This window comes from Citrus sinensis, chromosome 3 (genome assembly GCF_022201045.2).
Source record: "Citrus sinensis cultivar Valencia sweet orange chromosome 3, DVS_A1.0, whole genome shotgun sequence".
Classification (NCBI taxonomy): Eukaryota; Viridiplantae; Streptophyta; class Magnoliopsida; order Sapindales; family Rutaceae; genus Citrus; species Citrus sinensis.
This window is the reverse complement of record NC_068558.1, coordinates 12,548,582-12,570,902: the sequence shown is the minus strand read 5'-3', so window position 1 is coordinate 12,570,902 and position 22,321 is coordinate 12,548,582. Positions and strand designations below refer to the sequence as shown.

The window sequence follows — 22,321 nt, the reverse complement described above, 5'->3', positions numbered from 1 at the left end:
GAAACATTGTAACAAAAGGCCGCAAGATGCTACGTCGTAGCTACACCTTGAACAATCTTACTAGGATGAAATGTCCTCATCTTCAATCTAAAGTGAAAAAAAAAAAAAAAAAAAAAAACTATTAAGGAAAACTTGTATTGCAATCTTCAATTTCAAAAAATTTTATTTATATACATACTAACTAACTAAAAGCTGAATTTCTTCACCATATTAAATTAATTCAGGCCCGTGATCACAAGATATAGTTAGTTAGTTAGATATGATTTATTTCAAATTTCAACTATGAAATGTCCTCAATATTTTAAACAATAAGAGCTACTAATACAGAGAATGCTAATGTATTGTGAACTAGAATTTGGAAAATTTTGAGAAAATTTACACATACAAGAGAAAATAGCTTGTGTTGTAAATTTAAGTGGTGAACTTTCACCATTTAAAAGAATGAAAAATCCCCATTTGGAAATATTACTTCCCCACCCTAGCTCTTGAAACCTATATATATGTTATTTATTTCATTATTTTGGCAACAAAAAAAATTAGCTTAATATAAGCTTAATAGCAAGGTACTATTTAGTACTTTGTTTAATTCAAAAAGTTTTCTATTATCTATTTATTTTATAACAAGTTATTAGTACGATGGCTGATTTGATATGTGCAGTTTAATTTTTACTATTTATGTTTACTTTTTTATGCTTTATCATTATTTTTATTATTCTATTATTTTAATTGTTTATTGTTTATGATAATTTTAATAGGTGGTTCAATAATACTGCCTATATTATTATTATTTTATTAATATGTTTATTATTCTGTTAATATAACTTGTTTAATTTATTTATATGGCTTGTTTAACCGCGTATCAAGTTATTTTAATTTCAATAAATTATGATTTGTTCTTGCATATATATGTCTTTGAATATTATTGTTGTAGCTTGAAGTTTACAAAACAGATGAGATTGTGAGAACCTAAAGTTCTAATTTATGATTTTAAATTAGAACCTAAAATTCTAAAGATATGCATGAAGTTTCTACATATTTCATAATTTTTGTTTGTTTATATTTAAATATTTCATATTTATATTATGATACTTATTACTATTTCTTTTTTATTATTAATAAGATTTTTTGAAAAGTGGCAAGTCTTATGAATTTACAAATCCATGTTCTTGAAGTTTCTAGAAGAAACTAGCTTTCTTGGGTATTGGACACCAAAATGCACTTGTAAGCTATGGGCCTAGAAGGCACTATAGCAAAAAGAGACGAGGTATCTTGGCAAGAAAAATTGAAGCCTATGATTTTCCTCCACCACTACATACATGAGAGCCTAAAAGCTTAATACCTAATGGTCGAGGATCCACTAACTTTGTAGAGTAACTTCTATGAAAGATTTGACCACCAAAGAGATATCTTCCTCTCAAATGCCAAACATGAGTGGTTAATTTGATGTTCCAAGATTATGCAAGAGTCTCTGATTATAACTTTGCTTTATTCCGCATCACCTCAAAATTGAAATTATGTGAAATAGAAATTACTGATCGAAATATGCTTGAAAAGACACTCACCACTTTTCATGCATCAAATGCTGTGTTGCAAAAATAATATTGAGAGTGTAGATACAACAAATACTCTAAGCTGATAATGGCTCTTTTATTTGCTAAAAAAAATAATGAGCTCATAACGAAAAACCATGAATTATGTCTAATAGGCTCTCAAACATTACCAAGAGCGAATGTAAATATATATATTAATAGTGGACATAACCGAGGAGGCAAGAAAGGTTGTGGTTACTACCATTGTGGCAATCATATGCACATAAGACAGTGAACAACAGAATTGACGCCACCAGAAGTAGAGCATCTATGAGAGAACTAATAAATACGATCATGCAAGAAAGAATAATGCTAGAAATAATAATGAAAAAATTTATTGTCGATGCCAAGGAAAAGGACATTAGTCACGCACCTATCGGACTGACAAACATTTGATAGACCTTTACCAAGCATCCAAGAAAAGAAAAGGAAAGATTGAGACTAATTTAATCGATAGCTCAGATCCTGTTGATCTAATTCATCTTCATGCCTCTGATTTCTTTGAAGACACAAAGGCAAAAACGATCACTAATTAGTGATGGAAATGTCCATATTAATTAAGCTCTTATTATTATGCAAGTTACCATTATGTTAACTTTGTGTCCTTTTGTAGTTTCATCAAATGTTCTTAATGTTTATATCTAATCTTAATATCCAACGTGAACTTTTGTTTAATGTAAAGTTATGGATGTTACAAATAAATTATCTATTTTGGAAACGAAAGCTGAGGATTTATGCTTAAAAAATATTTCTTAAAAATAAAATTACTTGAAAGAAAAGTAAATGTTATATCTAGTCCTACAAACTTGATAAAAGATTCTGGAAGAGTCATAATCTTGTTGGCAAGCGGAACAAAATTAATAATCCAAAATGTTTTATATTCAACAAGATCCAAATTGCTTTATATTCAAAATTAATAATCATAAATACGACTGAATGCTACGCAGTGATGAACCAAAGATTCACAGATCCAAAAGTATTTATGTTATGGCATGATCGCCTTGGACAACTGGATCTACAATAGTGCGTAGAATTATTGAAAATTCTCATGGACATCCATTAAAGAACTAGAAGATTCTGTTGTCCAATGAGATTGTTGGTACCATTTGCTCACAAGGAAAATTTGTGGTTAGACCATCCCCATTTAAGGTTGGTCATGAATCTTTATTATTTCTGCAAAGAGTTCAAGGACATATATGTGATCTATTTCGCTACTTAATGATTTTGATTGATGCATTTGCACGGTGATCACATGTTTATTTATTGTACACCTGCAACATTGCATTTGCAATGCAAGATTGCTTGCCCAAATTATAAGATTAAATGCACAATCTCTAGATTATTCAATCAAAATCATACATTTAAATAATGCTAATGAGTTTACATTTAAGATGTTTAATGATTATTGTACATTAATAAGTATCGACGTTGAGCATCTAATTCCACATGTACATACACAAAATGGTTGGTGGAATTGTTGATTAAATAATATATATATATATATATACATATTGTAGGAACTTACTTATGCGTAAAAAATTACCAATATATGCATGAATTCGTGTTATTTTACATGTTGCGGTATTAGTTCATTTTACACCCACCGCTTATCATCAATGTTCTCCATCACAGCTTGTACTTGGTCAACAACCTAATAGCTTCCATCTATGTACTTTTGGTTGTGTTGTGCATGTTCCTATATCACTCCTTTAGCGCACAAAGATGGGATCTCAACGTCGTTTGGGGATTCATATTCATTTTAACTCACCTTCAATTGTTAGATATCTTGAACTCTTGATGGGGATATTTTCGTTGCACGTTTTGCTGATTGTCACTTTGATAAATAGTTTTTCTATCATTAGGGAATGGAAAGCCTTTTGAAGTAAGGTATAAACTTTTTTGAAAAGTTTCCACTTTATCTCATTTAGATCCTTGTACTATCAATGTGAAAATAAAGTACGAAAAGTAATATTTTTGTGGCAAATTGCAAATCAATTGCTAGATGCATTTACAGATGCAGTAAAGGGTAACCAAATCATATGTTTCAATTGTTGATTGTCACTTTGATAAATAGTTTTTCCATCATTAGGGAATGGAAAGCCTCCTGAAGTAAAGCATAAATTTTTTTTGAAAAGTTTCCATTTTATCTCATTTAGATCCTTGTACTAGTAAATGTGAAAATAAAGTACAGAAAGTAGTATATTTGTAGCAAATTGCAAATCAGTTGCCAGATGCATTTACAGATGCAGCAAAGGGTAACCAAATCAGCAAAACGTGTTGCTAATACACTAGCCAGGTGGTTGTTCCTGCTGAACAATCAAGTGTAAAAGTAGTTAATGAGTATCTGTTACACGTAAAAAACGTGGTAGACCACTTAGTTCCAAAAAGACTACTCCTTAAAAAAGGAAAATGAAGATCATGATCCTTTTTGAAAATAATGCTCAACTATAAACCCACATTATTAGAATCACCAGAAGAACTTATGGTCCCTAAACAAACACAAGTCCTTGAAGAAATAGAAACTCTTGAAGAGGTATGAAAACATAAAAATAGGGAAAAGTCTATAAATTTTACTTATACAAAGGAAATATGGAATCATAATGAAATAAACATCAACAATGTATTTTCATTCTTAATAGCTACTGAAATTACAAATGCTTTTGAGCTTAAAACTGTCAATGAATGTAGACAAAGACATGATTGGCCATAATGGAAAAAAGTAATTCAAACAGAATTGATTTCTCTAAGTGTGAAGTTTTTGGACCTGTAGTCTAGACACTTAAAAACGTCAAACTCGTTGATACAAGTGGGTTTTATGAGGAAACGTAATGAGTATAATGAAAACACTAAATACAAAGCACCTTTAGTTGCACAAGATTTCTCGCAGGAATCTGGTATTGATTATAAGGATATATATTCTCTAGTAATGGATACCATTACATTTCGACATTTAATCAGCTTAGAAGTCTTAGAAAGACTTGACACGTGTCTCATGGAAATAGTGACTGCATATTTACATAAAAATCCTTGAAAGATTCAAAATGTCTGAAGCATTTAATCAAAGGATCGTAATCTATGTTCAATCAAGCTACAACGACCCTTATACGAAGTTGAAACAATCTAGACTCATGTGGTACAATCTTTTGAGTGAATATTTGATTAAAGAAGGATACAAAGATGATCATACATGCCCATGCATATTCATTAGAAAATCTGAATCTAGATTTGCAATTATAGCAGTTTATGTTGATGACATAAACTTAATTAGAACTTCTGAAGAGCTCTTAAAAATTGCTAAATATTTAAAAAAAAATTGAAATGAAAGATTTGGGGAAAACAAAATATTGTCTCAATCTGCAATCGAGCATAAAACAAAAGGAGCACTTATTCATTAATCAGCGTATGTTGAGAAAATCTTAAAACGATTCAATATGGATCATGCTCATCCACTAAGCACTCCTATGATTTTCTGGTTTCTCGATCCTAAAAAAGATTCATTCCACACCAAAGAGGATAATGAAGAGACATTTGGTCTAGAAGTATCATATCTAAATTCAATCATTGTTTTATTATATCCAGCTTGATGTGCCGGGCCAGACATTGCATCCTCTATGAATTTGTTGGCAAGATTTAGCTTAGTGCCAACACAAAGATATTAGGATGGCATCAAACATATCTTCTAACATCTTCGCGAAATGACATATTGAAGTTATTTTATTCAAATGAGCCAACAAAGAATCCTGGTCTTATCATTTATGCAAACTTAGGCTGCCTTTTTGATCCATCAGAGTCCATTCACAAACAAGATATATTTTCACTTACAATGGCACAATAATTTCATGCCGATCTACTAAACATACTTTTGTTGCCACCTCTTCCAATCACTCAAAGATCCTTACATTACATGAACTAAGCAAAGAATATGTTTAACTGCTATCTATTATCCATCATAGGCAAAGCACATACAATTTGACTTCCCCCACAAGTATTCCAACAATTATACATGAAAACAATGCTGCTCATATTACTCAAATTAGAGGAGGATACATCAAGGGAGATAGAACTAAGCATATCTCACTAAAGTTTTTCTAAACTCATAAGCTGCAGTAGGACAAGAAAATTAATGTCAAGTAGATACGCTCCATTGATAATTTTGCTGATCTTTTTACTTAAGCTCTGCCCGATCGAGAAATTAGTCCATAATATTGACATGCATCAAATCAACAAATTATCAAATTGATACATGACATTTGAGGAGATATTTCATTAAGGAGAGTATATTTTGAAAATAAGAAATCCAACAGCTATATTCGACAAATGTTCATTGTACTATTTTTTCTTCAACTAGTTTTTTCCCCACAAGTTTTACTGGTAAGGTTTAACGAGACAATATTAAGCACATCTAATCAAGTACCTAAATGGTGAAGTTCAAGGGGAATGTTGTAAATAAGTGGTGAACTTTCACCATTTTGAAGAATGAAAAATCTCACGTCAGAAGTGTTACTTCCCCACCCTAGCTCTTGAACCCTATAAATATGTGATGTATTTTATTATTTTTGGCAACGGTAAAAATTAACTTAGTATAAGCTTAATAACAAGATATTATTTATTACTTTGTTTAGTTAAAAAAAAAATCTATTATTTATTTATTTTATAACAACTTGTACTTTAAATGAAATTATAAAAACAACAATTTTCTAATATTTATCGACATAAGATTTTACTTAGTTTTATTTCTGAAAAAAAAAACTACGAAAAATGAACCTGAAGAGTGAAGACCGTAACAATGAAAGTAAGATAGACTAGAATCATTGTCAATTAATCTCCATATTTGATTTAATAAGAACAATCTATATCAGCATACAATAGCATTTATTTTCAAAAAATGTGTTAGATCTTAAGTCTCTCAAACAATTACCGATGAATAAAGGTAACAATTTGATCATCATCGAAACTTCTGAAACAATCAAGAAACCCACATCCACGTATGCTTCCAAATTATATATATTAATGAACTCTATGACAATAAAAAATGGGTCTTATCGTATGGAGGAAAATATCTGACCGTCAAATGAGGATCATTGAGCGTACATCAACCCTGTAATATTTTCCAAGGTATCATTTGCTAAATTGGAGATTATATTTCATTGAGCAGACAACCGCAGTTCTACCACAACTCAACATTCACTGTTGAGATGGATCCATTTGATAAAATTTTCAAGTACAGTTTATTTATGTAGGACTTTTTGGAGTAAAATTTTTATTAAAAAAATTTATTTATTCAGTTGGTAATAAAAACTTTTATTAAAAATTTTAAAATTATTTTGACAATTTTAAAATCATTTTATAAAAAATATATAAAATTATCAAACAAGTAAAATATATTTTAGATATTCTAACATTTTAAAAAAAATTTCAACCTCTACTCCACAAAAACCCAAAATTTAAAATTTTTACTAACAAAATAAATTATTTTATTTTCACAAACTATACCAAAAAAAATCAAACAAAAAAATGATAAAAAGAACACTAATGACCATTAAATTAGTCATGTTCAAAAAGCATGCTATGTTTTTAGTAGGTAAGGAACCAATATGGAAAAATATTTAGCACCTTTGTTTTCAACATATATTAATAGATATTGCAATGAGGATTTAATTTTTTTTTTAAATTACTCACTCATGATTTCAAAGAGGTATAATTGCTATTGGTCTAGTGTGGGCTGGTAGTTGTTACTGGCTAGGTAGCAGAGCAGGAAACTGAAGAGGATACTTGAAGCTTTGATGGGGAATCACCACATCCTTTACCTCACAGTGGAAATTCTTTTGCAACACCACCAAATGTGAAACATTGTTTACAAGAGTCCATTGCTTCAAATCAAGGGAAGATCATAATCATAAGACTCTTCACTTGTTCTAGTTCACTTACATCAAATTGATGAGTTGTACCCTGCACTGATGCACAATCAATGGCAGGGGCGGAGAAAAAATGCAATCAAATTTCTTGCAAACCAAGCCGTAGAGAAGTCACATGCACAGCATCTCCTACGTTTTTCATCTAATAATAATGATTTTGTAAAAACTAGTGTGTGCCAACTGATATGACATGAAGAGATTAGCTGAAAAGTGAACAAATTCACAACGAAATAGAAATACTGAAGCTTTCCCGCCAGCACTCTTGTTTCTTTAAACCAAATGATTTCAAAACACATCCACAGAAAAAGTATAACAATACCGACACAGAGGTAAAGAAAATGCAACATATCAGATTAATTTTGCACTGAGAGTCAACTCTAACATCATAAAACACAGGAAATCCAAATGGCCCCAAATCCAACCCTCAATGACAGAAAATACAACATATCACTCCATAAGCTAATTACCAACTGGAGTTTAAAAAATATTAAAAAAAATGTTGCAACCGAAGATCATAAAAGGGGAACATTCAAGATTATAAATATCACATTCCTAAATCCCTTTTAATCTGTTTGTCACCAAACTAAACTATCCAATAATATTAAAATATGCTTATAATATTGATCTATGGTAAACAAAGAAACTAAAAGGAAAAAAAATACAAACAAATTCACCAAAAGAAAAAGAAGCCTCCAATTCAATGGAGACGGTATATAATTCAAATTCCAGACATTTTATACTAGTCAATCCATAAGCTTACAACTAGGCAGGAAGTACGATCACAAGAAACCAAAACTCCTAAAACATTCAATTCATGTAGATTCGACAAATAGGAAGGCACAGCATGATAATAACTATTTTGTTTGACATCAAAAGAAAAGGAAGAGTCAAGTATGGAGATCAAACGGGGCTGAGGAGCTGATAGACTTGGGGCTTGGGATCAGAATTCATGCCGATAATGATGATAAGAGGAATAAATCCATAGTGAGTGACCACTTTAGCCTTTTTCATGGTCCAAGTGCTCCACTCTTTGAAAGAATCGACCATTGATTTCTCCTCTGATGCCTTTGCTCCCTTCACGCCCTTGCCTTTGGTCCTAAGTGTTACTCTAGAACCCATTTTCTCCTCAAATCTTGACCTGCACAAGAGTAATAAGCCAATAAACACAACTTCATCATATATCTGATCAAGAAACAGCATTACATCGATAAAAATCACTTAGCAGTTAGCATTCCTTATCAACCACACAAGTAAGATTCCCACACGAGTAAACTCAAATCAAGATAAAAACATCGTCACATTCTGTAGCAATACTCCACAACAAATTATGAAACTTGAAACAGCCGAGTAAACGATTAATTCTTGTAAGGTATGACTTCTGATTCTCTAACTAACGAACCTAGAACAGTCCTTGTTGCTGCAAAAATTCTAATCACAGAGCATGGGTTTATATTGATATGCTAACATAATTTTTTTTTTTGATTAATTTCTATTTACCAAAATGAAAATAAGAAATTTGAAATTCAACAATCTGTTTATATTGATATGCTAACATAATTTCAAAATACTTTTCCAAACAAAGCAATGAAAAATATATTTTACAAGCCAAATATATTATACGCGTCTTACAAATGCACGACAATGAAACTTTAATCCAAAAATCAAACGTTAACCGTAAATTCATTAGCATCATTAAAGATACCAAAATAATAATTTTTCTATTTTTTCAAACAACAATACATATATAAAATTTTATCATAAAAAAATAAAAAAAAATACTGATAGACAAAAAAATTATTATAAAATAAGTTTAGTAGATCCCGGAGACCGGCGGCGACGAGAAGTACCTGCTGCGGTGAACGGATTGAACGTTGTGTTGAGAGGAGGCTTTAGCGACTGAGAAGCGACAACCGTGATTACTAGGGATTTTATACGTGTATGTGCCTCCGTGTATATATATCCTGGATTGTATGTACTCAGAAACAATTTACTACCATGAGTGAACTTATAAAAAGCTGCCACGTGTATTTTTAAACAATATTTTCAAGTTTCACTCCTCTAGGATCGATTGTCGGCTCCGCTCTCCCTTATAATTTCTTTCTTTCTGTTAAAAAAATAAATAAATAAATAAGGGAGAGAGCTTTTATTTTAATTTTAGGCGATTGTTAATATATACTACTTATTTTTACTATTTTTATATTATCTAAAAAAATTTAAAAAAATTATAAATAAGTCATTTATCTAAGAATTTTTCTTTAAAATATAAAAGATATATTTATTATGAGAAAATATTTAAATAATAATAATAAATTAAAAAAATCTTATCAATAATTTTTTATTCATATCGAAATATATATTTCTTTTCTCTAGCACTTAATTTTTTTTATTTTAACTTTTATTTATATAATTTATAATAAATATAAATATAAATATATTTAAAAATAAGAGTAATATTATAAAATTATATTACTATGAGGATTATCGACTATTATAAAAACTATAGGAAAATAAATGATATATATTAATTTTAACTATAAAAAATTGCATATATTGATTTTAGTGGGAGATGGGGGAATTGGCAATCTCCCTTTAATTTTTTTTGTATTTGTAAAATATTTGATTGAAGACAAGAGTTTTAGAATTTGAATCCCACTTATATAGGTGGAAAGAAATTGAATTGCTATTAACCTAAATAATAAAAAAAAATCATTTTAACAATTAAGTTTCAATTATTGTAATAATTTATTTTGTCACTATACCATAACAGGTAGTTATTTATTGCGAGAGAATAAAATTATAATTTTACAAAATAAATAAACATTAATTACTAATATCATGATGTAGCTAGAAATAGGATGTCACATAAATTAGAATTAAATAAAAGATTGACAAAATTATCACTGAAACAACCTAGTAGCCCTGCCGTGATTTTATATTTTGTCACACTTTAGTTTATTAACAACGTATCTACGTGATTTTAATCAAATTGGTGAAAAATGAAAATTCATACTAATCGATTTATTAACAAAAGTATTTACGTGAGTTTACAAGATTACCCCTGAACAGTTCATATGTGCTAAAAGACATTTTTAACCTTGAAATGCCACCCAAAAAATCTCACCGGCATCGCCTATAAAAGCCGATTCGGAGGAGTGGCGGGAAAATTGGTGCCCTTTGAAGAATCTCAATCCCCAGGAAAAATGCCCGAAATCGAAACCCTAGGTATTCTCGACGAGATTCAGGCTCTCGTCTCTGATCATCTTCAAGTGGTAACTTCAATTCTTCTTCTCGTTCTCTTCATTTGGTTATTTATTTCAAATTTAATGTAAATTTTCTCTGATATGTTGCTTCTTACTGTGATTCAACTCTTTATGATGCTAATTTTGCTCGGGTTTTGTTAAATGTATTTCTGTTTATTCAAATTTTGCTGGATTGGTGAAATAATTTATGGGTATTTGGTAAAAATAGAGCCTTTATACTTAATTGTCTAAAAATTCTAGTGAAAAAATATTACACTTTTAGACATCATGCGTCTAATTAAAAGATGAATGATTGAAAAATAATTAAATTTTTCTGCAAGTGCTTTTAGTGTTGATTTGACATTGAATTTGAGATGGGTTTTTGCTGTACATGATTAGCAATCATTCTCAAATTTCCTAAAACTGTATTTATTGTGGAAAATTCTTCATTGGATGCATTAAGGATTTGTGTTTGTTCAAAATTCAGCCCTCTGTCAATAATTAAACACGTCGGTTGTTTTTGCTTTTCATCCCTTATCCCTTTTTTAGTTTTATTTTTGTGCTAAATTCATAAAATGTCACTTGTTCATTGATCTGAGATTATACTCGTCAACACTTAGATTTTGTACTTGCTCACATATCCCATACACAGCATCTTCAAGCAAGTTGTATACATTTGGCTTCTTGGCTAACATTTATATGTAGAAATGCAAATTTCTTTTTTGGATTAGTAGTCTTATTATTTCATGATATAGACCTTGTAGGCTATGCATGCTACCCTTTTCTAAAGCTGGAAGTGCATGAGCAAATTCTTGACATAAATGATAATACTTTTCAGGTTTCATATAAGTGGCTGAGTCGCAATTTTTTGGTGTCTTCAAATACCGCAAAGAGGTTAGAATTTCTCCTTCCAGCATATAAGTGGTTTTTCTTATCTATTGGACATACTTTTACCTTATATTTTGTTTTTCTGATTCAATAAAGGCTGCTTCAAGAGTTTGTTGTGAAACATGGAAATGGGTTGGAAGTAGTATACACTTTATCCGGCTGGTTGAAGAGTAGTCCTCCAAGTTATAATATAAGGCTTGTTTCTGAGCCTAAACTTGCAGGTTAGATTTTTCATTGAATATGTTATGGTTCCACTTGTGCTAATAAGTGAGAATTGGACTACATGGTTAAACGTTGCTACAGCTTGGGAAAGCAAGACTGAGAAATTTCTGTAATCATTTTGATACTTCGAGTAAAGCATTATTGATATCAATTGCCACATCTTTTAATTCAGAGAGGTTGCCTTATCATTAACTCTAGCCCTTTATTTGTGCCATAATATTTGAAATATGTGGCTCTGCTGTATGAGTTAAGAAGAATTAATGAGGGACTCCATTATCTTGTCTTCCATGCAGAAGCCAAGCAAGAATTTGATGGCAATTGCTCAATTCAGGTCTATAGTGTGCAAGCTTGTATCCCAAAGGATCCGGCAGCACTTTGGAATGCTGAATTTGTACAAGCCGAAGAGCTCTTCAAGCAGCCTTCAGCAGTTGATAACTGCTTGAGAGATAATAGGTATGATGATACCTCTGTATTAACTATAATTGTTTGCACTTTTAGATTAGACACCTCAGATTTTGGTATTTGGGACTGCATTTAGTTTTCTCAATAGAGCTTTATTCATTTGTCTTTTGAAATTGTAATATCCAAGAAGTTCTCGGTTTCTTTGTAAAATTTGGTTATTGCTGGTTTAGGATTTTCACTGCCTTATTTTGAAGCACTTCTTCTTGTGCTTCTATTGAAGCTTCATTTTTGACAGTTTCTTAAATCAAAATTCCTTAGAAAATAGAGCTTAATAGACATTGAAGATATTGATTGGTTATGGATTGTTGTCATCTGAGAAGCTTCAATTGTTTCTCTGTAAACATTATTGCAGTAAACCTTATATTCAAATCTCAGGGCATTGGAGTAAGATATGAAAATAGTTACACTTCTTTAATTTCCAGTGTATGGTTGCGCACAAAAAGAAGGGGGTGATGAGAAAAATAACAAACCTTTATGCATCTTCTGATAAGTGATTAGACGATCATTTCATCCATATACATTTCTGCAGGAACATTCTGTACTAGTGATAGTTAGACTTACATAGTAAATGACTATGACTCTGCATATGTTGCCTCCTCTTACTTGACTGCATAATATTATTTAATCAGGTTCTGTGGGATTTCAAATTCCTTTGTCAAGCGCGGTGCTGAGGGAACTCCTGTAAGCAATGCTTCTTTGCAGCTTAAAATTGCAGCGATCCCAGACCTGACAAAAACTAACACTGCACATCATAACAATACAGTTCCACCATGTTTGCAAAATAAAGTTCAGCAATCAAGCCCAAAGGTGGGTCTGATGTCATCCAATGTGGTAAAAGTGGTCAAAGGTCAAAGTAATGGCACAGGAGCTCATGATCAAGTTACCAAGCCTTCTGTTCATGAAGAAAAACTACAGCCTTTGCCTGCAAATATACAGAATGAAAGCTCTTCTGGTAATGGAGGTTCATTAGCAAATTTATGGGGTCGTGCATCTTCAAAGTCGAAGCCCAATAGCGCACCAGCAGATGGTAATGTTGACTTCCAAGTCCTACTGGTTGGCTCCTATCTGATTAATCCAATACTCTTAACTGTAATGGAGTAATTAGCTGTTTCCTATTTTAAATAAATATATATTCTGCCAAGTCCGCAATCTAGGATACGTTTAGCTAACTCTTTCCTTTTCCCTTCTGCAACTTTTTACATGATATTAGCTAGTGCGGGAGTGGTGCAGGATGTGAGCAATGAAGATGATGCTGAAGATGTAAATTTTAGAAGAGCCTCCAATGGGGAAGGCAAAAGGAAAAGAAAGGTAGTTTTTGATCTCTCAGATGAAGATGAGTATGAAGATGCAGTCAATTTGGCATCACCTGATCTACCAAAGGGACAGTCAAGTCTAGCTCCAGAGCAAAGTAAAAAAGTTTTAGTTACTGAAAAACCCAATTTGATTTTTGATGAGCTAATAGAAGATAAACCAAAAGTAAAGGAAGAGAAAGCAACTGATCTGGAACCCAACCATTCAGAAGACTCTTCAGTTGTCAGCACAAGAACAATCACTGAAACTTCCATTACAGAGAAGATTCAGAAGTGTGTTCCTGAGAAGGATGTACATAAGGATAAAGTGGCTGATTCTTCAGCCCAATCACCCAAAAGAAGAAAAGTTGTGAAGACACGGATCGATGAACGTGGGAGAGAAGGTATACCTAAAAGGCATGAGTTACATTTGGTGGTGTTTTTATGTTGTTTCTGATGGGAAAAGTTTTATCCTAGGACAAATTCAGGTTAATCTTTATTTTATTTTATTTTATTTCTGTCCAGTAACTGAAGTTTTATGGGAGGGTGAGGAAAGTGAAATGAAGAAACCTGACAGTGGAACGACGCAGAAAGCGGACAATACGATGAAGAAAGCTGAGAGCAATACTGTCGCCGACAATGTTAAAAGGTTAGAGCTGTCTTTACGTTTATTATTTGCACTTAGATATCATTGTTTAGCATTTTACTCCAAGAAGTTCAACATGCCCACTGATCACGTCAAATCATAGGGAAACTTTGGTATCCCGCAGGTGGCTGCTGGTTGTCAACCTCATTTTCTATTTGGTGAAAAATCTGTTTCCTTTAATGGAATAGATCTTAAATATGATTCCAGAGTGATCCATTATTTATTCTGGCCAAAAAAAAATAAATTAGAAACCAAATGAAACTAATAAACATGTCATAAAGTAGAAGTATTTAGAAGTGATGATTGGAAGCCTAAGAATAACTAGAATACTGTGCTGTGCAAACATCACAATCAGCTGGAAAACCATGCAAATAAATATATGAAAACATCAGATAACACCTATGATATTTGGTTTAATTATACGTAAATAAATTAGTTTGAAATTATCACAGTGTTTGTGAATAATAGTTTGAAAATTATCATATGGCTCTGCCATCAACCGAGGTCTGTTAGATTTATGGGACCCTTGTTACTGGTTGCTGGTTGCTGTTTGCTGTTTGCTGTTTGGTAGGTTCTCAATTGCCAAATACAGTTTGTGATTTGCATTTTGTTTAGGTGTTTGCTAAGGAAAGCTTATTGACTCTTTTATGAATAATCCTTGAGATTTCTTTTGCTATTTTTCATAGTCAAGTTACCTTTTCTCCAAGTGATATTGTGGTTTCCTTTATATCATCAAAATTAGCGTGGTAATATCCTTTCTTGGTTACATTTAACAGACCTGAGCTAGTGATAGAGGTAGTATGTAATATGACTTTTCTGGCATTGGGGTAAAACTAAGCCCAAAGTCAGGTTGTTGGATGATATTTTTCCTACAAGTATATTACTTCTTTGCCATTGTAAGTTTGATTATTTCAAAACGCTTTTAAGTGAAAATAAATATTGTGCACAAAATTTTTCATATCAGAGATCAAGCTTGCTTATCAGTTCCTTTTGATTGTGAAATGTTTGTCTATGCTAATACTAGTTACAGTAGGCACTTGGTTTATAAGCCATGCCTGTCTTGGAGACTGATTTATATATGTGGCTAGCATTAGATTCCAGATTTCAAATATGAGTATTCTTATGGTGGTTATTTGTCAGTTTGTGCCTAGATACTCTTCTAAATGTTGGATTTATGTAATTATGTCAGGCCGGCGGCAGCTAAAAAGTCTCCAGCATTAGGAAGCAATGCACCGTCTAATGCAGGGAATAAAGCAGGAAACAAGAAAGCTGGAAATCAGAAGGATCCTAAACAAGGCAACATTCTATCTTTCTTTAAGAGGGTATGAAGTGAATGAAATGGTGTTCGTGCTATTTGACGTTTTCATTTTGGGTTCTGTAGAATGGTTTAACAACCTAGTTCACAATGGGATTCGTGGTCCCAGCGTTAAAACTCAATGTTTGGTTCTATCACTACTTATGGTTTGTACATTGATAGGATTAGAATTCATGAAATGAAGATGAAGGGTTCTGCATTGTGAGTGTGTCTTTATGCAGATTTAGGTTGTGAACCTTTCTCAAACGGTTATATTCTAAAGGAAAATACAGTAATTTGCAGCCCTTGTTAAAACAAGCCATCAAGGATATGCATAATCATTGTTCGAATTATGTAACACATCTTTTATTTGCTAATTTCCAACGTGGATTAGCATTAGGAATATGGAAATTTTACCGAAATTAACTTGCATAATAACTTCTTAAAGTTATATAATTCTGATAACCTGGTTTTAATCATAAATGGTGGATTAGAAAAGCTTCAATCTGCAACAGTCTCATACAATCCAAGAGACCTTACCCAACGGGATACAGAATCATCCTCAATTACATCATCAGAAAATCTCTTCTGATTCTTAAACATTGAACTATACATATTCAAATTGCCTGAAGAACTTGCCTTTCTCAGGCAAGTGCATATTGGAGAGAGAATTTCAAGTCTTAATGATATCTACCAAGTCAATATGCAACCTTTCAGGAGAACAAGTTGACACCAAAACCCTTTTTTTTTTTCCCACAATATCCAGATGGGTCACTGGTGATCTTGTTCGGTATCCAAATGAAACTTACAAAACACAGTTAAAAGAAAAAGTCCACAAATAAAGAGGATCAGAGCATGGCTTTACGAAAAATAGTATGGAGGAGATTTAGAGAAATATACATGATTTACAATCAATCTTTGCAGAAACAAGGTACTCAGTATCTCTCTATTCTTTAACCTAACCTTCTCGGATCAAGTTGGTCGGTTCGCTCAAAACATACTTGGGTAGTTCATATTTTGCACCTGCAAGATGGATTTGTAAAGCACAGCAGTAGAAATAAGAAAGGAAAACATAAGTTTCAACAAGAACTTCAGTAACATATTTATACAAGATGTGTTGATACTTCAAAAAATTAATAAACAGCAAAGTACCTCTTTCATCATAGCAAATAGTCAAATCAGCGCTTTGAACAATGACACCCGCACTGTCCACAATAGCTTGCGCAAGGCTCAGATCAGCTTCAGCAGCAGCACGTAGTGCATCCCAGATCTCTGATTTTTCAAAAAAAGGACAGTGACAATTAGAAGTATAACTATAAAACTCAAGAAGTATATTCTACCGGTAGTACAGATTATTGATGACAATAAAATAATAATTTAAGAGACTGTTCTGAGAAACTACTAATTTTTCCCCACTCATGTTTGCTTTCCAGTGTTAAAAAAATAAAAATAAATGTTTCCTTTTCGGCGAAATTACATGCAATCTAAACAGATTAACAATTTTGCTTCTTGTGAGGATACATTTTGTGATCTTCTTCCAGTATATTGATATCAATGACTTCTTCCCAAATAACTAACTAATGGAAACCTCAACCTCTGCGAAGCATACTACTAATTCAACAATTCACAGTCCGTATTGTAGTTCAAACGTTTGATTCAAATCACAGTAGCTGGCAATTTAATTGGTGATAAGAACTAGTTTTCTACAAGACTTGATTTCCAATTTATAAAATGCAGCTCTACAGTTGCTTCCCAGAAGCTTGAGATGATTGGGGATATACACTTGAGCATATATAGCCCAACACTCAATTCAGTAATAGTTATACAGTGGCTCTTACAAAATTGTCTAAACAAGGTGATGCTTCTAGTGGCATAATACTTATAGTAGTTTACTATGCCCCATCATTGTTTTTCATAATCGACATTCTACTTGATCTTCTCCGTAGCCTTAGCCAACTTAGATCAAGTCGGCCATCGTCTTAATTTTTAACTCTAGCTCCCTTTTTTTATGGGTAGGAAATTAACCTTGAATTTTTTTAAAAAATCAGTATGGAACCACAAAAACAAAGATCTACCTGGGCAGGACCTCAAAATCTATACAAAAGAAAACTATCCACTCAATATCTCCCATTGCTGTCCACTCTACTTAGCATTCCTTCAAAAATGCATCATCACTTGACTTTGAACAGTATTTCATATCTGCTACAAAATTAACTGAAGGTTGTCAGGACTGCTAAAGCTTTGATACCACAATCTTGTCATAGCCACTGGATTCTTATCCTTCATGTTCACAGATATATTATCATCCAAACATACCATAAGATTCATATATCCTACACTTTTAAGCACAACATGTGTTTTCTTTTTTTAATTTTTTTATTGTTATTATTTTTAGGATAATCCAGACTCCTGCACAACCTGGACCAGAAGTCTGCCTCGGCCAGGCCCCCTAGGGGTTCAGTTGGGCACCCTAGGCCCATGACTCATGAGACAACAAAGGGTGGAATTTTTAAGCCACCAAAAGAATCAAACCTGAGACCTCGATAAAGCCAAGCACCAGAACCAAGCCCTAAACCAACTGGGCTGCCCCCTCAGGGGCTTTAAGCACAACATACGTATTGAACTCTACTATGCATAGTCTGTTCAGGAAAAAATGCTCAGTTTAGGGTCACCCTAAAAATAAACTCTCACCATTCCTAGCTTCCAGTGTCATTTCAACATTGAAAACCTTTAAACTGTAAGCAATTTATGCATATGATACAACAATAACTTGAATTTAGGAGAGCAAAGCCCTTAAAACAGCATTATGTCATAGCATACCTGACTTTAGTAATTTTTTGGTTATATTTCCAGATTTTTCCCCCTAGAAACCCTCTAAGGAAATTTTCAAGAAATTAGATAGGCGTAAAATTAACACCGCAAGCATGATCATCCTTTATAGAACATGAAATAAATATACACATCCAACGAAACTTCCACCACTCCCTTATTTTGGTCCGGCTACAAAATCAAACCAAAAAGAAAGTTTCATTACAAGGAAAAGACCTATTTGTTTATGTTAATGGCTGAAAAAGGAAGCAGCAATGGGCTGCAAAGAAAAACTGGTAACCTGAAGGTTGTAGCCAGGTTCTTTCACTCTTCTAAGAACCTGCCTATTCATTGTATATATTGCTTCTTAAACAATGAAGGCTATTTATCTTGCAGGTAAGAATCATTTCCATACTTATTCATCACCTGTAGGAGAGATGAGATTAACACAGTAGTTTCACTATAACGCGCAGCAAGAGGACTGCTATTTGCTATAGACACTCCAAGACGATCAACAATAGATTTACAAAGCCAAGATCTGGACGCTGAAAATGAACGTACAAATATAAATGCTCAACTCAAGGTAAATCTATTCAAAGATCTAACAAGTAATCATCCAAGGAAAAATGAATAAGTAATCACACAACAAAGCAGCAGATGAACAAATTCTGAAAGTTATAATGAAGTCATACTATTATAAAAATGGATTGTGGTGGTAACACACACTTCAACTATTCCAAATTAGCGAACTTCTTTCTTTATCTTCTTCCTTTTTTTTTTTTTAATATCTGATAAATTAGCAATCAATTCCATTTTCTCAAGTAATTAAAGAAACAGTACTTAGGTTTTCATACATTCTGAGGGACTACCTTTCCGGCCACCATAATGAGGAGCAGTGTCCCAAAACTCATCACGTAGCTGCATCAATTGAGACTTTGTTATTGGCTGAGGATGCTTCCAGGGTTTTGGCTTTCGAATCTTTTTCACAGTCCCTGATACAACCAATGTTTTCGGTCGGCATACTTTAATAAAACCATGATATTATATCTAAAACATTCAAACTATAGTTATAATCCAAGATATTAGCTTCTTTTTCCTTTTTGGCCGGGAAGATTTCCATTAAAAACTCATTGGAATCTTGAAAGTCACCGAAATTGACTCAATTTGTATAAATTTGATATATTCATTCTATTGAGAATAAGATAATAAAAGTACATCACAAGCAGCACCGTTACAAGCTTCTTGCAATATATACAATAATAACAGAAGCATCAACTCAGCACAATTGACAGACATTCATTCATGCTTGCTAAAGAAGCTAAAAAATTATACGAAGGCCAGCATTTTACTAGTTACTGTGCGCGCGCGCGCGCACTGCAACTCCAAATCATACACGGTCTCAACCTAAATCATGCAATTTACAAACCTAACTTATACAAAAGAAATCACTTTCTATAAATTCAACAAGCCATAGAAGGTAAGAATTTTACCCGACAGGTCTCTTTAATAATACACAACAAGCCATATAATGCATGTGTTTTAAGCGGCATCCTGAGGGAAACAAATCCAAATTTTACACCTTATTAACCAAGCCTTGGAATCAATCTCTTGCTATACACTACACTCGCTAAGCCTGTCTCTTTTTTTCTTTTTTTTCTTTTTCTTTTTTTTGGTTTCAATTTATCATGTATATATCAAATTAATTCGAAAATTTGACACAAATTACACATAACTCGAAAATGTATTTAATCTACACCGAATCAAGCAGTTCATAAGTTCAGCGGAAAGATGACAGAAAGAGAGGGATTCAACTGAGAATTAATCACAAAAAAAATTAACAAAAACAAGATTTGAAGATAGCTAAATCCTACAAAAATAATCAATGATAATTAATAAATTTTAACAAATCAATGATAATTAATAAATTTTAACTGAATGAAGAAGACGAAAAGAAATGATAAAGTGACTTCACCGTCGGCTTTGCTCTGCGACGATCCAGCACACCCCATGCTTTTTTTTTTCCCGCTCTTCTTCTTCTTCCGTCACAATAGAAAGCGGTTCATTGAATGCAAAGACAACTGAATTTAGATTTCTTTTTTTTTCTTAAAAAAATTATTTCAGTTTTGTACGTGGAGTGCGTGAGTGAGATATTTTTTTCCGGTGAGAGTCCCTGCGGTTCCTCCCCCGTGAGTTGAAAAAAAAGGTCAAAAACCCAAGAAAGGTGCACGACGATTATGATTGGATAATTATATTAATTTTTTATTTTTAACGAATAATAATTATGACATAATTGGCTTGGCGGTTTTGCCCTGCTCAATAATATTTACTTTCAGCAGTAAAGAGAAATTTTTTTTTTTTTTTTTTTTAGATATTTCCAGTAAAGTGAGTTGCTTCGCTGTGATATGTGAATGAGATGTTTCCTCTTTCCTCTTTCGGGTTAAATTGTTATTTGATTGATGGGTTATTTTTACACACCTCTCCTGAGGTTTTACCTAATTTCAGTTTAATAGAAAGTATTTTTGTATTTACATTCCCTTCCCTTGCAGTTAGTATTTCCGCCAGTTGACTATTAGTGGACTAACAAGAGGACGAAAATACCCTTTAAAGGCTGACAGGTACAATTTCCCAGCAAAGTTGACAGTGCAAGCATATTCAAAAGTTATTCAAAAGCCGAAAATGCTTAGAAGTTGGAGATTTGGGGTCCAAAAAATTTTCTTCTCCCTGCTAATATTACCGTTGTAATCAACGGTAATATTGGCAGCAACTTTGCCCATAAATAGTTGAATAAAACAATGTTTAGCTTCCATCACCATTTCACATTTATTCTGAAGAAAAAAAAAGCCAGTGCATGAATTCTCAGGAAGTTCATGCTATACATTCTTGTGAATCATTGTATTCAACCAGTATACAAGCCAAAAACAGATAACACACCAACAAACACATGGACTCCCAAAGCTCAAACACATCATGCAGATCAGACATGCAAGTAGAATATGAACCAGCTTGGAGAAATTGGGTTAATGGCAGGCTAATCAGATTCCCAAATCGTATATGCAGATGCCAAACCAGAGCTGAAGTGAAGATATCAGAGTCTGATGACAATCCTCACAAGCTTTATTACACATGCATGAACAAACCAAAATGTGGCTACTTCAAGTGGTGGGTACCAGACAGAACCGACTTCAACAATGGGGCTGTTTTAGAAGGGAATGCGGCTGCGATGGTGGATTCTCATGTCATAAATACGATTGATATTAATGTAAAAGAGGTGAAGAGCATTGTGAAGAAGTTAATGAAACCTGGACACTATAAAGATGTATTGAAAACAATGATGTATTGTAATGTAGTCTTACTGGCAGTAAATGTTATGATGCTTAGGATGCATAATGCCTAAAGTTGTATTTCTAGTTGGTTGTACACCAATTTAGCAATGGAGTAATGAAAATTTAAGTAGTTAATTTCTAATACATATCAATGTTCATGAAACAGAGAAAACAGCAGGCTTAAAGCCTTAAGTAGTATACATAAAATGAATACCAAACCTGCAAGCTCAGCTTTGAAGTAATATACATGAAATCAACATTAACCCAACAAAGTAAACCATAAATAATAGTTCAAAACTCAGCACCAAACCAGCAAGCTTATTTATATACCATGTGTCTCATTGAAAACTAAATTAGCAAGATTAAATCAGCAAGATTAAATATAAGTGCTAGGTGAAATCAACTTCAAACCAACATAATAAAGTATAAACCACAGTTACAACTAGTACTCTAACAAATTAAAATATAACTCACAAGAGTTTGAACTATAGTAATTAATTATATGCATTTCAACAACAATAATTTGTGACAATTACAAATGGTTGCATTTCATCAGCTTCTACAACCAGCAGCAACCCATATTTACAAAAAAAGGCAACTATTTTCTTAGTTTGCCATAATCAGACAAGTTAGAAGGCATGCTTGC

At 32.6% G+C, this 22,321-nt stretch overlaps 3 protein-coding genes across 4 annotated transcripts; 1 reads left to right on the top strand and 2 right to left on the bottom strand.

Annotated features, from left to right (window-relative positions):
- Window positions 1-8,173: 8,173 nt before the first annotated feature.
- On the bottom strand, window positions 8,174-9,506 carry LOC102607738 (mitochondrial import receptor subunit TOM7-1). Its single transcript, XM_006477798.4, has 2 exons — window positions 9,352-9,506; window positions 8,174-8,642 (listed from the first exon to the last, which is right to left on the bottom strand). Exon 2 carries the CDS (start codon window positions 8,621-8,623, stop codon window positions 8,405-8,407), a length of 219 nt encoding a protein of 72 aa, XP_006477861.2. The 5' UTR covers window positions 8,624-8,642; window positions 9,352-9,506; the 3' UTR covers window positions 8,174-8,404.
- A 1,100-nt stretch (window positions 9,507-10,606) lies between these two features.
- On the top strand, window positions 10,607-15,764 carry LOC102608043 (uncharacterized). The gene is made up of 8 exons (XM_006477799.4): window positions 10,607-10,773; window positions 11,582-11,637; window positions 11,728-11,852; window positions 12,147-12,306; window positions 12,945-13,342; window positions 13,526-14,008; window positions 14,130-14,253; window positions 15,440-15,764. Exons 1-8 carry the CDS (start codon window positions 10,705-10,707, stop codon window positions 15,576-15,578), a joined length of 1,554 nt encoding a protein of 517 aa, XP_006477862.2. The 5' UTR covers window positions 10,607-10,704; the 3' UTR covers window positions 15,579-15,764.
- A 270-nt stretch (window positions 15,765-16,034) lies between these two features.
- On the bottom strand, window positions 16,035-20,595 carry LOC102608330 (uncharacterized). Of its 2 annotated transcripts, XM_006477800.4 has the most exons (4): window positions 20,325-20,576; window positions 19,222-19,344; window positions 16,697-16,816; window positions 16,035-16,567 (listed from the first exon to the last, which is right to left on the bottom strand). In XM_006477800.4, exons 1-4 carry the CDS (start codon window positions 20,359-20,361, stop codon window positions 16,503-16,505), a joined length of 345 nt encoding a protein of 114 aa, XP_006477863.1. In that variant the 5' UTR covers window positions 20,362-20,576; the 3' UTR covers window positions 16,035-16,502. The 2 variants fall into 2 exon arrangements, with proteins under 2 accessions (XP_006477863.1, XP_052293251.1); XM_052437291.1 differs by lacking the exons at window positions 16,035-16,567; window positions 16,697-16,816 and adding an exon at window positions 16,823-18,897 and having other exon boundaries at window positions 20,325-20,595.
- Between the last annotated feature and the right edge of the window lie 1,726 nt (window positions 20,596-22,321).

Bases quoted from the DNA above. Each gene is read 5' to 3' on its own strand.
- LOC102608043 (XM_006477799.4), top strand. From the start codon at position 10,705: ATGCCCGAAATCGAAACCCTAGGTATTCTCGACGAGATTCAGGCTCTC. The intron at 11,853-12,146 runs GTTAGATTTTTC...TCTTCCATGCAG, and splicing joins TTCTGAGCCTAAACTTGCAG to AAGCCAAGCAAGAATTTGAT. The intron at 13,343-13,525 runs GTAATGTTGACT...ACATGATATTAG, and splicing joins CAATAGCGCACCAGCAGATG to CTAGTGCGGGAGTGGTGCAG.
- LOC102608330 (XM_006477800.4), bottom strand. From the start codon at position 20,361: ATGGGGTGTGCTGGATCGTCGCAGAGCAAAGCCGACG. The intron at 19,345-20,324 runs GTGAAGTCACTT...TGGTTGTATCAG, and splicing joins GTCGCAGAGCAAAGCCGACG to GGACTGTGAAAAAGATTCGA. The intron at 16,817-19,221 runs GTAGTCCCTCAG...TTGAAAAATCAG, and splicing joins TCATTATGGTGGCCGGAAAG to AGATCTGGGATGCACTACGT.
- LOC102607738 (XM_006477798.4), bottom strand. From the start codon at position 8,623: ATGGGTTCTAGAGTAACACTTAGGACCAAAGGCAAGGGCGTGAAGGGA.